Here is a 15,877-nt window from a genome sequence, read left to right on the forward strand (position 1 = left end):
CTGGCCTGACTTCCCAGGGTCCTTTCCCAAGCAAACTTTCCACACCTCTGTGTGGGACAAACTGTAAAGGTAGTTCCTCCCACACCCCTCCCAAAGCAAACCCCAGCTAGACCCTATGGGGTCAGGGAGTCAGGCTGGAGGCCAGTGTACTAGTCACCCCCTCTACTTGGCAGGAGGAAGCCTTTTCAAGTGTAAGTGGGTGATGGAGTAGGGCTGGTAGCTTGGAGAGCAACTCTGGGGCTCCCGGGTTCTTGCATCTCCTCCCACATATCCCAAAGGGAGTGGGAGAAGAGCACATGGCCAAGACCATCACAACGAGGTCTGGGCCCTATAGCCATCTGCCCCCTTGGAGTCCAAAGGCCCCAGAGGACTCTCTAGACTAGAAGGAGGAACTTAGGCATTCCCTACCCCTTGACCTTCACTCTGCAGGCCTCAGCTCCAGGGGCCCTATGGAAAAGGAGGAATTGAAAAGCTTGGATGGATTTGTTTGTTTTAGTGTTTATTTTGGGGGTGGAAGGGGCAGAAAGAGCGGGTGACACAAAATCTGAAGCAGATTCCAGGCTCCAAGCTGTCAGCACAGAGGGGCTTGAACCCACAAACTGTGAGATCATGACCTGAGCTGTAGCCAAACGCTTAACCAACTGAGCCACCCAGTGCCCTGAAAAGCTTGGATGGGTTTAAATGAGGCTTGGTTTATTGCCCAAAGTTAAAGGACAAAGGTGGGAGGGAGGGTGGCCAGTCCCTGCCCACTATGTGCTGGGGCCCAGAGCATGGCCTCTCTTGCCCGTCTTCACCTTCCCTGTCCCCTCCCTCAGTGTCCCCCGACAAGCCCCCACCTGTCACTTGTTTTCTGGAACACTAATCTTATCCCAGAAAGGGGAAGTAAGGTGGGTAAGTCCAGAGGCAGAGAGAGACCAGAGGAAGTCAGCTGGATGGGGAGGGTGGGAGAGTGGGTGGGGATGGTACAGAGAGCCCTTCTTATGGTTGCCTTGGGGGTGGCCCCAGGCCCTAGGGGGGACTTCCAGAGAGTCTGAATCTGGTTTGGCTCATTAAGGTAGGGTTAAGTGGATTGTTGGGGTGAGCTTGCAGGAAATAGTGCTGCTGGACCCCAAGCCATGGTCTACCCCCACTCCACAGACGGAAGCAAACAGACTTATAAATGCATGAGAATTTAATTCCTTTTTCATCACGCAGTATTGGGAAAGGGGGTTGTAGTGGTGCCACAGAACAACTGGGTGAGGGGGAGAGTGGCAAGTAGAGAAAGGAAGGTGACAGGGAGGGTGAGAACTCAGCCAGTGACTCAGGCACCCACATCTATGCACAACCAAACAGCTGCAGGTCCTGTCCTCAGACCCACCTTACTCCTGCTCCACTGAGTCGGACTTGTGTGTCCAGGAGAACCAAGCACAGGCCTCCAAACAAAGCCTCCTGGTGTGCAGAGGACCCCAAATCATACCCAGGTACCCTGTAGCCTGCACACAGCCCTCCACGGGTGCATCAGTTCACACATGCAGGCCGACATACAGTATTACCAAACATGCCCACACATGCACACACACTGACTCTCAGTCACAGAAGCCCCGACCTCTGAGGACCTGCACAAGGACAGGCCCGTGCCCAGAGTACACAGACACACCCCTCTGCCCTTCTACAGTGGGCCCCAGGCACAGGCCCTTCCCTGCCCTGGGTGGCAGTCTGGGCTAGAGGCGGGTGGCATTGTGTCGAGCAGGCAGTGCCAGACGGGGGGAGGGTGTGGCAGGGGGCAGCTCCTCTAGGAAGACCCTGGCGGGCAGCGGGGGTGAGCGGGGCTCAGGAGTGGCACAGCACAAAGTAGCACGGGTGATAAGATGGTCCAGGGGCTGCAGGGAGTGCATCCAGTGGGGCAGGAAGTCCCATGTCTGCAGCCACTTGGGCAGGCGTCTGGGGCTGCGATTCTGCAGGACATTGACGAGCACCACAAAAGCCAGCAAGGCCCCAAATGGTGCACCCACCCCCGCCATGGCCTGCCAGCCTGCCATGGAGATGCCAAACACCAGCGAGGGCAGTAGCAAGAAGCACAAGAGGAGGTAGAGGACAGCGAACCAGCGGTACTTGGCAGTGCGTTTGCCCAGCGCCTTGGCCATGCGGATTGGCAGGCGCGTGCAGGGCACTGGGTACCACAGCAGGATGCCTGAGATGTTGAAGAAGAAGTGGCAGAGGGCAATCTGTAGAGGAGAGGGCAGAGGGGCTGAGGTGGGCAAGGCTCCAGCTCCCTGTCAGGCCGGCAGGGATAGATAATAGGAGCCTGGCCTGGAAAGGCAGCACGAAAGTCACCAGAGGGCAGATGTGCTCCTGGCATAATACTGAAACACTTCCAGACCAGGTAGTAAATAAATGCTGCCCTAACTCTACACATTTTCCCCCACTGACCCCTCTTGCAAATTCCCCAACAGATTCTGCCCAAACTCAGCAGTAAAAAGATTCATTCTAGTTTCTGGCTCAGCTGCTCTGTCATCCTTATTGGTCCGAACCCTGGCCCCAGCCTCAGGTTTGTCATTACTTCTTTGCTCCTAGAACAGCAACCTCTTTGCCATCTTTCCCCCCCCCCCCCACTTGTCCTTAATCCCTCAGAATGGGCCAGCCCCCCTCTCGCTGCACCCCTTCTTCAGAGTACAAATCCCACTCACTGTCATTGGTGTGATTATGTGAGTAATGTCTACCCATTAGATGCTAAGGTTTTGGGGGTGGCACCCGGTCTCCTTTGGCCTGTATAGTTTCCAGAGCCTGGCATGGTGGGCAGCCCCTAGTAGGCAGTCAAAAACTCTGTTACATGATGTCCCACCCTGGGTCAGGTGCCACACCCCAGTCCCAGCCCTGTCTTGCCCCTGGCAGGCACCCTCCTAGGCGTACCTGGAAGGCGCTGGACAGCTTCTCCCTGGGGCTGGTCAGTGCAGCCAGGATGGCTGTGGTGGTCGTGCCAATGTTGGAGCCCAGTGTGAGGGGGTAGGCCCGCTCGATGCTGATCACACCCAAGCCTGAGGCCAGACAGAGAAGACAGATTCTCCTCAGCCCCCTCCTTCAGCCCTTTCCCTGCCAGCCCACCCTGCCCCACCCTGCCCTGCCATGGGCACTCACCAATGAGTGGGGTGATGGCTGAGGTGAACACAGAACTGCTCTGGACAACGAAGGTCATGCCAGCTCCCACCACCATGGCAAAGTAGCCTGTGGCCCAGGTGAAGGGGGCGGGGAAGTCTACGAGGACACCCCCATCCCAGCAGGGTCAGTAGGAGGGCATTGGGAGAGTAGCCAGGACCTTTCTTAGGGAGGAGGTATTGGATGCCAGCTTCCAAGTGGGGTCTTGTCAGTCCCCTGCTCAACTGCAGTGGCTTCCACTTATAGTCCTCCTACATGATATCAGATATCATGGCTGCTGAAAAGCCCTCCCTGACCCCTGGCCCTCTGGCGGACTTTGTTTCTTGCTTCCCTAAGCTCCCATAGATGTACCTTATTCCAGCATTTGTTAGCCTCTGCTGGTGCCAGGCAGAGTCTCAAAAGTTTGAAATGCAGTTTAAAATGAAAATCAGGTGGTGTCACTCCCCTGCCCCAACCCTTAACCCAAAAGTGGCCCCATTACCCTTAATAAAGTCCTGGCTCTGAGCACAGCTTGTGGGGACCCTGTGACCTGCTCCACCCTGTTACCTTACTGACCTCTCTCTGCCTGGCTCACTCTTCAGATACATCTGACTACTACTCCTCATTCAGCCTCCTCACAGAGGCCGCTGACCACCCATTGAAAGAGGTATCTTCCATACTGTATATTTGTCACTTTTGATTTCTTCTCAGCAGTAACTTCTTTATCTGAATATATCCCCACTCAGTCATTTATTTTTCATTGTATATCCATCTCCCCCTCTGGCCTGTGAGCCCCCTGAGGGTAGGATTCATTTCTGGGGCTCACCTCTGTATCTTTGGCACTAAACCATGCTTGGGCACACAGGTTTAATAAATATCTGTTGAATGAATTGGTGGCCTCTGAGGATCTGTTTAGAGCCACCTGCTAGAATGGAACCACAGCCAGAGACAGCCACAGGTCCCCAGCTGCCAGCACCTCAGGGTCCTTAGAAATCACCTGGCCCAACCTCTTCTTTGTTCACAGAGAGAAACTGAGGCTCAGAGATGGCAGAGCTTTACCCAGACCACATAGCAAGTGGGACTTAGTGATATTTGGAAGGGCCCATCCTGGGGCCCACACACAACCAGTTCCTGGGGCTTACCAGTGTTGATAACCTTCTGAATGACCTTGGCCACTTGGCCCTTAAGCAGAGAGTTGAGCATCTTGACGAGGAGGATGAGGCAGGTGCATAGGAGCACTAGGGAGCCAGCTAGCAGAATGAGCCCCACAGCCAAGTCAGGGAGCCCTGTGTCCACGAAGATGTGGTTGCCTGGCAGAAGAGGTGTCAGGCTGCTGAGAGCTGAACACCCACAGCTGCTTCCCAGCATCCCACCTCTAGTACCCTTTTGGGAATGGAGTCTAAGGCCCCACCTCAGGCTACTTCAGCCTCAACAGCAGGGCCTAACCCAAGCCCATGAGCTGGGCTGATTGACAGCTGGCTTTCCTGAGGCTGATAGCAGCAGTGGCCAGGTTGGGGACACCCCTTCCTCTGCCCGGTTCTGCCCCTGCCATGCCAAACATCTCCCATGATGCAGACACTCACATTTCTCCATGGTGGCATTTCCAAGGTTCCAGCTGGTATTGGCCTCTGCCCTGGGCATGGGAGTGGGAGCCTAGATTAAGAGAAGCGTGACTTAGAATTTAGGAAAATGCAGCAGGCCTTGGGGATAAGGTGGGGGTTAGGAAGAGGTGGGGGATGGGGGGATGGAAGTGGGCCTCCTGGCTACATCCCCTTGGACAGCTTGCTTGTCTTCTTTGAGCCTGTCTCCTCCGCTGGAGAGATGGGGATGAAAACACCTGCCACACAAGAATATGGCCGTGGTAAGTCCTCTGAATGTTCTGTGCTATCACTCTGCTGATCTGGCTCTCACTGGAGCCTGCAGCCTCCTGATCCCGTGGCTTCTTGTCCTTGTTTCCTTCCACCTCTCCTTGGCATTGGGTGCTACTGACCATGGCCCTCCTTCTGAAGACTCTCCCTTCCCCATTCTTTATTATCAGTCTGTCTCTTGGTGCCTCCCACTTCCCCAGTGTCTGTGCCCCATCCTTTCCCCTGAGGCACCATCAGCCCAAGCCCCATTGTCCTCTCGCTCAAATCCTTACGGGGGGGATGTTGGGGTGCAGGGAGTGGGGGAACCACTGGTGGAGAGAAGTCCAGGCCCCACCCTTCCTCCATCCCCCACCTACTGTCAGTGAAGTGAGGAGAGTTTCTGGAGCCCCCCCCCCCCCAATTCAAAGGGCCCAGAGCCAGGCAGGCCCAGGCCTCTGTCACCATCCAGGGACGTAGCCCAGCATGGCCAAATGGCCCAATTTTACAAGAGAAACCACATACTTTACAATCCCGTGAGGGCAACTAATTTGCAACCTCACTGGATTGAGGAATTATGATTTCTTTTCATGCAACTGGGGTGCCTTACCTTTCCCTCAGGATTCTAGCCTTGAAAAGAGAAAGTGAGCTGGGCTCGGATGGGGAGAAACCATCTCACAAAGGAGGAACTGAGCCCCAGAAATAGGCAGTTACTCCCAGGGCCCCAGGCAGAACACAAGAGCTACACATTTTCCTTATACACATTCTGCCTCTCTGGGAGCTGATAGGGGCCCTGGTCCAGTCCCCAGGGAGTTCTGCCTCCCACCCCCACCCCGGACCTCCCCTGTGCTGAGGGTAGCATCTCAGGTGCGGGACTGGCCCTTCAATGTTGCAGCTTCTTTGGGGTTTATTCCAAACTGTGTCATTTATAAAATGTATAATAGTAAGAAATATTTCTGGTGTCTGGCTTTAAATCAGGTTTATTTTAGTGACATGTGTCACTGTGAGTGGGGCACTGTGCTCATCTGTGTTCCAGCTGGCCACACCTGGGGCCTGGGGCACCCTCAAACCCAGGCCAGAAGTGCAAACTGAGAAACCAGGAGAGAATACTCTCTGTCGGGCTGTGTTGGAAAAGCAGGCCAAGAGAGTGATGGGAGAGAGCCATGTGTTTGCTGTCCAGCAGATCCGAGCAAGTCCTGTTTCTTAACACCAACTACCTGGGGCAAGTCATGTCACCTCTCTGTACCTGTTTAAAGCAGCATAGCCAAAGAGCTGTTATAAAGGTTACAGGAGAAAATGTGTGTGAAGTGCTCTCTGCAAGCTTATGCCATAACAAGTCTTCAGTAAATTGTGCCTCCTAATACGGATTAGACCCCCCTCCATCCCTGGGCCCATTCAGGGTTGCATGATGGGAAGGGTGGATGTGTATGTGTTTGCGTGAGATTGACTTCCTAGGTCAGGATCAATGACTCCTGCACGTGTGCCCGAGGATCCTGGCCCTTTTGGGGAGGATCTTGGTGGGCCATCCTGGAACCCTGGGAGGCAGATGACCCCTGAGATGAATGCATACCTGACCAGCCTGTGCCCCACTGACCTGGCTGGGCCTATGGATCTCTTAAGGGAGGAACTTCACTGGGGTCCCACTCAGGGCTGGCTGTATCAGGGCGGGGCAAGACTCAGGGCTAAGGCCTTGAGGGTTTTGAACCTTGACCTTCATGCCTGGGATTGTGTGGTTCTGGCTGAGCTCACAGAGGGGAATCCTGAGACTGTAAAGGGCAAGAGAGAAGTAGGAGAGTGGGGAGGCCAGAGAGTAGGTAGACTGCACAGTCAGGCTGGGGGTAGGTACTGAGGGAGGGGAGGGAGCAGGCCCAGGGCTTCCTTGTCCAGAAGGTGGGACCTCTAGCCTAGATAAAGAACTGGGCAGCCCAGGGTCTGGGACATATCCCTAGATGTGCCCATCCTGCCTGGGCCTGGGGGTGTGGTGAGGGTGGTGAACTCTGTGGGAAGAAGCTGGGATCTCAGCTTAGGGCTGGCTGGTGCTCATTTATTCTGTCAGCCGCTCCCAGCTATGTGATCCTGGAACACTTAAGCTCTCTGGGCCTCAATTTCCTTTCCTACAGTGTGAGTTTTATGATGCTGCCCACCTCTTCCCAAGAGACTAGTATTGAGGAATCTTGGAAGAGAGTTAGGATCTAAGTGCCTGTAGGGACACCCCAAATTAAGGAAGCACCTCTGAGATTAAGCTCACAGAAGACTGCCAGGCTCCAGAAATCCTTCCCCTGGAGAGAAACGCACAGGATGTGGGCCTGTGCTGTTGTTCAGCCTGCAGGGTTAGGGGAACTCTAGGGTCTTTGTTTTTCTGGAAGCAGAAATCACCGTGCCAGCAGCGCCGTCTGGTGGCAAAGAGGAGAAATCCTTTTTAGAGCAGTACCTACCACTCGGGAGCAGTCTCTGGGTGGTTGTGGTTGTCTGGTGGCATTCAGGCCTGGTGGGCAGAGCGGGGAATGGACACATATGATGGAACACCAGACTGGCTTCTGGATGAGCCAGCGATATGTGGGTTCCAGACTGGCTTCTGGAAGAGCCAGTGAGATGGGGGTTCAGAAGCATGGGCTCCAGATTCCACCAGGATTTTCATCCTACCTCAATGGCATGGACCTTCGCAAGCCTCTCTGAGCCTCAGTTTCCTCAACTATAAAATGGGCAAGTGATAAATCCTGTTTCCCCATTGCAAGTCTTCAAAGGATGCTCATTTAGACCAGGAGAGTATGGTTGACAATCCATAGGATAAGTACATAAGAAGGTAATTTTCCAAGACAGTGTTAGGTCCCTGGAGTGTCAAGAGGTGTTGGGACACTAAAACTGCCTCTGGGTTTTCTTCCACCGTCTCAGACTCCCAGTGCTGTCTTTGGTGACTTCGTTCCTTGGAGACTGTTTTGGGTGAGGTTGGGTCCAGTTTGGTGAAAGCTGGAGGCCACGAGGACAGGTTGGAAGGGAGACTCGGTGGCCAAAGGAAAAATTCAAGTCTTTGGTGCAGCAGAAACCACCAGCACACACAGCAAGAGCAAGCACATGGCTGCGGAGCCATGTTCCACAGGATCTGACCTAGAGAGAGGGTGAGAACAGGGAGCTTGGATCCCACCCCTCAGCTACTCTCCAAGCCAGGGAAATCCCATCTGGATACTGCTCTTAAAGAAAAGTTCTCCTGGGAGAGTTGGGATGAGAAACCAGTGCTCAGGCCAGTGGCATCAGGAGCAGTGAGGCCAGCCCCCGCCACGTGAACTTGAGTGGGTTACTTCACGTCAGTTGGCGTCAAGTTCCTCTTGTGGAAGATGGGATACTCATGTCCACCTCGCCAGCGTTTTGTGAGGATCCCATCGGGACAGGGTTATGTCTGGTGTACGTATTACAAGGGGAGACCTGCTGAATGCAGCTGCAGGTGGGCAACGGGGATTTTAGAGCAAGAGAGGAACTCCACAGCTCAGGACCTCCCTTGTATGGTTTGTTTTGTGTGAAGATCAAATCGTGTGATTTCTCTGTCGTCCAGATTCTGCTATGAAGTAGAGAGGATTTGGGCAATTCAGAGAGCTGAGAGAGGGCCCAGAGGGTGGGTGAGAAGGTGGCACTGTGTTAGAGGGGTCACAAAGCCAGTGTAAGAGCTGCCCGTATGGGCTTTTTGATGTCAAACTGCCTTGAACACTCAGAAGGACTGAAACAGAGCTGTGCACCACTCAGATGCAAAGGAACCTCATAGGGCAGGGTTGAAAGGATCTTCTCTGTTCACGCTGAGATAAAGGGCCGGTAACATCAAGTAGCAAGTAGGAAGGATGAGGGGGCCAGGCTGTGCTACGCCTTTGGCTTCAGCTTTCCTTATATCTTGTTCCAAATGGAGTTGCTTCTTATATGTGATAATTAGGGAGAAGCAAATACTGTGGATTATGGTTTTGATGAAGCATTTCCTTTTTTATGGCTGAGTGAGAAAGTGTGCTAATTGCCTGCTTCCTTGTTAGCCTGGTGTAATGGCAGGTCCACAAGTTTCCAATCAATATCTTCATTCTGGGCAGGGAAACGGTGCAAAAGGACAAGCAGACACATGCCTGTGGCAGTCTCCAGGGGGAGGAACCCCTATGTCAGCACAAGTGGCTGTTGTGTCTCCAGTGAGGTCTCTACGTGGCCCTCTTGTCTTGTTCCTGTTTGTCCGGGTTTCCAAGGCATCCTTCTCCACCATCCCTACCCCTCCCCCCATTACCTGGGTCCCCAAACACAGCAGAGCTGAATCACTAGTCTCCCTGGCACCCTAGTTGGGGGGAGAGAGCCCCACACTGCTAGGCCTGCACACAGGGCCCTGAACCGGCAGGACAGGCTCTGAGTGTCTCAGCCTCTTGAAGCCTGTTCTCTCTACCTGTGAAACCAGAAGGTTCAGCTAGACCAGTGGTTCTCAAACTTGAGCATGGAGCAGACCTAGAGGACTTGTTGAAACATAGGCATGCCACCCCCTGCCCCAAGTGTTTTTTTTTATTTTTTTTAATTTTTTTTTTCAACGTTTATTTATTTTTGGGACAGAGAGAGACAGAGCATGAACGGGGGAGGGGCAGAGAGAGAGGGAGACACAGAATTGGAAACAGGCTCCAGGCTCTGAGCCATCAGCCCAGAGCCTGACGCGGGGCTCGAAGTCACGGACCACAAGATTGTGACCTGGCTGAAGTCGGACGCTTAACCGACTGCGCCACCCAGGCACCCCCCAAGTGTTTTTTTAGAGTCTAGGGAAGGGCTGAATACTTTGTAGCTCTAATATGTTCCCAGGTGGTACAGATGCTGCTGGTCCATACTTTGAGAACCACTGGGCTAGATCAATTACATGCTGACTCTAGTTGATTGGTAATAGCTGCCTAAAGTCAGTGTGAGACTGGAAGGAATCAGGACAACATTACTTGGGGCTAGACCTGAGACTCACCTCCATGGTGTCTGGGTGGCACCAGATCCGGATGAGACTATGGTTTCTCAGGGACTCGTCACCGGTGGCAATGCTGGTAATCACAGACTTGTCCAGCTGTGGGCAAGATGTGGGTGGGGAGAGTGAGAGAGGGATCCTTACTATCCCCCGGCCCCCACCCCGTGCCAACCTTGCCCCCACCTGGATGATGAGCTTGGTGAAGGGCTCTGTGATGATCTTGAGCAGATCAGGGCATCACGGCCACCACGGATGTTGAAGGAGGCAACCACCAGTCCAGTGACATGGTGCAGGTACCCAGTGGCAGCCTCCAGGGGCAGCAGGACCAGAACTGACAGCCAGTTAAAGCAGTCGTGCACCGTGGCCCCCGCGAAGGCCCTAGGCAGGGAGGCCACATTGCAGGGCAGGCCAGAGCCGGGATGCACTTACGGCTTGGGGCTCCTGGCACCTGGGACCACCCTCCCCTGACAAACACAGGCCCTCACCACTCTACCCCCTCACCGCCGGAAGTCAGTCCTGTCCCCCGCCTGCATCAAGGCCACAATGGTGTTGGTGACAGAGGTGCCAATGTTGGAGCCCATGATGATGGGGATAGCAGAGCTCACCTCCAGCACTGGTAGAAGAAGAGAGGACCTCCTAACTAACTATGTGAGAGCCACTCAGCTCCTATCCCCACAACACATCCCTCCAGGTTCACTACCCATGTCCCAGCCCCCGTCAGGCAGTCCTGCCATGATGCTGCCCAGCCTTGGTGTCACAGGTTCATGTGGGCAGATGCTATATGTGTGCATGCATGTGAACAGATGCACTGCATGTGCACATATGCAGATGAGGGCACATGACTTGTATGAAAATGAATATCTGTGCTTGTGTGTGCACATGTGCACGAGTGTGATGGTTAGTGCCGTGTGTAAACTTGGCTAGACTATAGTACTCAGTCTTCAACCCAGCACCAGTCTAGATGTTGCTGTGAAGGTGTTCTGCAGATGCGAGTCACTTCTACAATCAGTTGACTTTAAATAGAGAGGATTATCCTTGATCACCTGAGTGGGCTTCATCCAATGAGATAAAAGGCCTTATGAGCAAAATTGAGGCTACCCAGCGTTGGCTTCTGCCCAAGAGTTCCAGTCTGCCCTTCCTCATAGCCTGTGCCATGGCTTTTGGCCTTGCTTAGCCAGCCCCACAATCATGTATACCAATTCCTTGCAATAAATCATATGTATATCTCTAGCAGGTTCCTTTTCCCCGACTGATAGAATAAGGAACTGTGTGGTGATGTGGAGCTAAGCCTTCCTGGGGCTGTACTCCCCATCTGGCACCCTTTCCAGATCTTGGGGCACCCCTCCTGGCTGAGACTCCTGGCCCTGACTTGGAGGACAGGGTGATTGATGCTGGAGCTCTGCCCTTTGTCTTTAGCAACCTGTTCCCACTCCTCCCCCCCCCCACCGCCCCCCGGCCTCCTGGCCCTGACACACCACCTCAGCCCCCATCCACACACCCAGCCCCCATGCTCTTTCCCTAGCCCTGGTGAGCCAACTCACAGCCGGAGGAGACCATGCTGACAATGATGGATGTGGAGGTGCTGGAGCTCTGCACCAGCACAGTCACCAGGATCCCAACCACCAGCCCTGCCACTGGGTTGGACAGGATGGCATTGTCCTTGAAGATGTCGCCAGCCACCTTCCCTGGGGAGCATGAGCCAGTGTTGCCTGATGCCCTTCAGGAACCCTGCCCTGGTCCCCTCCTCTGGCCCTACCTCCAGCCAGCTGGAAGGCAGAGCTGAGCACGTCCAGGGAGCAGACGAAGAGGTAGAGAAAGGCGAGCATCAGTGGCACCTTGAGGAGTGTCATGCCAGCCCGGCGCAGCTTCTGGGCCAGCCCAAGCTCTGGAGATGGGCCAGCCATGAGCACAGGGGCCACGGTCTAGGGCACTGACTGCTGATGCCCCTGCTGTCCACCCCCTTCCCAGGCCCACCTGGTTTCTGCTCTTCCTCCAGGGCCAACTTGGCAGGCAGCGGGTCATGGCACTCCAGAACCTCCCCATAGGGGCAGCTGTGCTCAGTAAGGGCCACAGGGCCCAGGCTGGGGAAGGCATAAGCGGAGGTCCCTGGGATCCTGTGTAGGACTGGGGAGGGAGGCTGGTCAGCAGTTCTCAGAAGCCCTGGGACAGGCAGGATTGGCTGGGGGGGGGGGGAGAGGGAGAGGGATGGAGACCTCACCAGGGATGTGAGCAACTCGGGGCACACAGGGACCAGGGATGGCAGCAGCACTCACCCTGAGGGCTGGGCACATAGGCAAAGGCTGTCCCACGCATCATGTGTCCCCCTCGGACTGGGAGTGGGGAGACAGCTGGGCCCCCCAGCCTCTCTCCATAGGACATCATCCTGGGCACACACAGTGGGGCCACAGCAACACTGAATGACAACTACTGTGTCCTGAAACTTACACATACACACCACCCCTCGACATCCATACCTGCATACTTACATGCACAAACACCCATGGTGCGTAAATCCCAAACACACACTCAGTGAAGTATACCCTCCACCCCCACATATACTCAGAGATGCATACTCAGGTGCTCAGCCCAGATTCATTTATTCTGTCATTCAGCAAGTATTGATTGAGCATCTACTCTATCCCAGATGCTGAGCTAGATGATGGGATACAGTGATAACTAAATAAATACAAGGACAACTGCCCCCTAAAAACTCAAAGTCTCATGGGGAGATAGATGTCAATGAAATAACCCTTCAAACAGATGGCAAGTGGCAATGGGGACATGTGTTCTAGTGACAGATACAGGTGCTACCAGAGTGCCCCGTGGCAGGGGGTGGATTCTTGAGGGAAGAGAGAGCAGACGATCAAGCTGAAATGAAGCAGGAGTGGGAGTTCCCAGATGGAGAGGGAGAAGGGCATGTGTGCAGGAGCCTTGGGCTGGAAGGAGATGAGAATGCCCTGCAGCTGGAGGGGACCTGGGAACATGTGTACTGGCAGAGGTTGCAGATGTGGGCCAAGTCTGCACATGCAGGAGGAGTTTGGACCATCCTGAGAGCAGTGAGGAGCCATGGACACCTGCTTGCTCATGGGACCAGTTGGACATGCACTTGGGGGAGGGTCCACTGGCCTGGATCCCAAGTTCCTGGGTTCCCCCGGCAAATGAACTTCTTTCCCCATCTACCTCCCTCCCTGCCAGATGGCCTTTCTCTCATGAATGAGTCTCAGACAAGGACTGGTTTAGGTAAAGAGGTTTCCCCCCTTGTTATCCCCAAGTCTGGGAAGCCCTCGGCTCACTTTAGGCACACCCTCAACTGCACCAGGAGTTCTTGGTTGATGGGGTAGCAGTGCCAATCTGCACTAGCAACACATATCCTTACACCCCTATAATGTCCCAAGGGCCCCTGGATGTTGTGGTGGGGGTGAGGGGTGGCCTGAATTCCAAGCCCTGGTAGAGCACAAGTCCTTTTTACTTTGGGGGAGTGAGCCAGGCTGGACTGAGCCAGGCTGGACTGAGACTGAGATGTTATGGGTGCAGAAAGGGGAAGCACAGTTAGGACAGAGGTGAGGGAGTGGAGGTGATGGGCTATTTCCTACTAAGACTTGGGGATGGGTTTGGGACAGGGGGTCCTGGGCTTACCTTGGGGGTTCTGTGTTTCAGCTCCTGCTCAGCTGCTTAAGGAAGCCCCAGGGGCCTGAGGAAGAGCTGGGACCCTCCCCTTTATACCCTTGGGTCAAGGGCAAAGTCCCAAAACCCTAGCTACCCTCCCTGTTCCCCAATTAACCTCACCCCTGAGATTCCTCCCAGTTAATTACTAATCGTCAGCTCTGCTGGGGGAGTCTGTGGTCAGGCTTTCCCTTCCCCTACACAGAAACTTAGGCTGAAAGAGACAGAGACCCAGCTAGGGCACAGACACATCTCCTGTCCCCAGGCAGAGACCCTGATGCCACTCAGGCACTTTGTTTCCAGGGTCCCCACAGGGATTTCATGGCTCCAGCCCCTTCCCCTCATGCTTGGCCTGACAGGACACCACACGGAGTGACCCAAATGCTCTGTAGCCTTGCCATGCATCTGGATGTCTGTGAGTCTGTCTGCAGGTCTTGGGGGACACTTGAAGGAGAGGGAACATGTGATAGAGGAAGTAATAAGAGAGAAACCCAGAAAGGCTGCATAATATTGAGTCAGGGAGGGTCCTCAGTACATGACTACAAATCCAGGATGCATCTGAGAGAATGGCCAGATCAGGAAGGACCTGGTCTTCATTTTAGAATGGTCCCTTTGGAGTGGTTGTCTGTCAAAGGAGGTGATTCTGGAAGCAGAAAGTCCAGTTAAGAGGCTGGATGGTCCAGAGAAGAGATGATGAGGTCTGAATCAGGTGGAGATGGGGAGGGATGGGGAGGAGAAGATGCATCCCAGGATAACTTGGGCAGTGGAATGGGTGAGGAAGAGAGTGGGAGAAAGGAGAAATGTATGACAGTTGAGTGTCTAGATTCAGAAGCTGATGATTCTATGAGATCTATTCCAGAACTCCTGAAACCCAGAGAGGGCCCTTAGGGAGCCTTTGAGAAGCTTGTTTCCCTTTCTTGGGACTGTGGAGCCTGAATGGGGCCCCAGAGTCACAGAATAGATGAGAAGGGAGCTTCCTTCTAAAGGAGTGGGATTTAACAGATCCAGCAATAGTGGGTTCCATTCAAGATCTAGCTTAGGCAACTGTCTGAGTAACCTAACATTATCCATTCGTCTATCCATCCGTCCATCCATCCATCCACCCACCCACCTAGCCAGCCAGCCAGCCACTTGTCTATCCATCCATTCCTAACAACATGAGTTGAGTTCCTACTCTATGCTGAGCCAAGATTGGCAAGGCTAGCTCTCTCCTGGTCATTAAAATCCCTGAATCAGCTTGGGGTGCGAGGCAAGTCACTTCACCTGTAAAATGGCAATCGGCACCTCCTTTGCAGTGAGTTGAAGTCAATGAACTAACTGACCCATCTCAGTGCCTAGAAGAGTCCCTCAGCATGTGAATTCTCTTCACGCTCTTGTGCCCTTCTCACTGTCTCTGGGATGGCTGCAGTGTCCCAACCAAGGGAATGGCCCCACCTCCTCTAGATTCTCAGCCCTATTTCAGGTCAACAACTCCTTTTGCTCACTAGTTGCACTTTGATCGCTCAGGATCCTCTGAGTTACAGTCCTACTCAATATCTCACATTTATTAGGGTGACACAGACCCAGCCTTTCCTATCAAGGTAGATGGACATTTCTGCACAGTTCCCCTTTAATGTCATAAGGGTTAAGTAGTTCATCCTTAATTTGCAGAGCATTGTGGAGTTGTCCTCTGGGTAGTGTTCACAATGGACTTTCTGTTGAATGGTTAAGAGCAGAGATTGAGGCTAGCCCGGGTTTGGATCCCGCCCGGCTCCACCACATTGTGGCTGTGTCAGTTTAGGCCACAAAATCCCCAGAGGATCGGGGAGGGGTGGGAAGCAGAGATGCAGCTGGGATTGGTTTTGGGTAGAGTGACCATAAATCCTGGTTTGCCCGGTCAAGTCCTGGCTTATGACTGTTGGCCCAAAGTCCCCATTCACTTAAAAAGTGCCATGGTTTGGAAAATCAACCATACATTCTTATGGCTTGTTCTGGGAGATTATGGAGAACTGGGGCAATCAGCCACCTGGTGCTTATTAGAAAGGTCTCTATTTATAGAAAAAGGAAAAGAAAAACAATCCTGCTTCTCAGAAACATTGTTGTAACAATACTGCCTTTCATCCTTTTCTCTATGCCTTTTTAACCTATTTGAGTGTTATTGTCTATGAAAGACTGCATCTTGCTCTTTTTCCATCTGCCATCACATGTTACTTTTCTTGTGTTCTTTTTATAAATTTTTTTTAAATGTTTATTTATTTTTGAGAGAGACAGAGACAGAATGCGAGTCGGGTTAGGGGCAGAGAGAGAGGGAGACACAGAATCCGAAGCA

General features: G+C 53.5%; 1 protein-coding gene across 1 annotated transcript; it reads right to left on the minus strand.

Annotated features, from left to right (window-relative positions):
* Positions 1-1,156: 1,156 nt before the first annotated feature.
* Positions 1,157-13,628, minus strand: SLC34A1 (solute carrier family 34 member 1). The gene is given in 14 exon segments (XM_043592434.1): positions 1,157-2,204; positions 2,890-3,014; positions 3,115-3,231; positions 4,254-4,421; positions 4,695-4,764; positions 9,910-10,005; positions 10,090-10,142; positions 10,145-10,284; positions 10,408-10,519; positions 11,448-11,591; positions 11,663-11,791; positions 11,881-12,030; positions 12,180-12,346; positions 13,543-13,628. Coding segments are annotated over 13 exon segments (1,917 nt in total). The 5' UTR covers positions 12,289-12,346; positions 13,543-13,628; the 3' UTR covers positions 1,157-1,700.
* Between the last annotated feature and the right edge of the window lie 2,249 nt (positions 13,629-15,877).

Source organism: Prionailurus bengalensis, chromosome A1 (assembly GCF_016509475.1).
Source record: "Prionailurus bengalensis isolate Pbe53 chromosome A1, Fcat_Pben_1.1_paternal_pri, whole genome shotgun sequence".
NCBI lineage: Eukaryota > Metazoa > Chordata > Mammalia > Carnivora > Felidae > Prionailurus > Prionailurus bengalensis.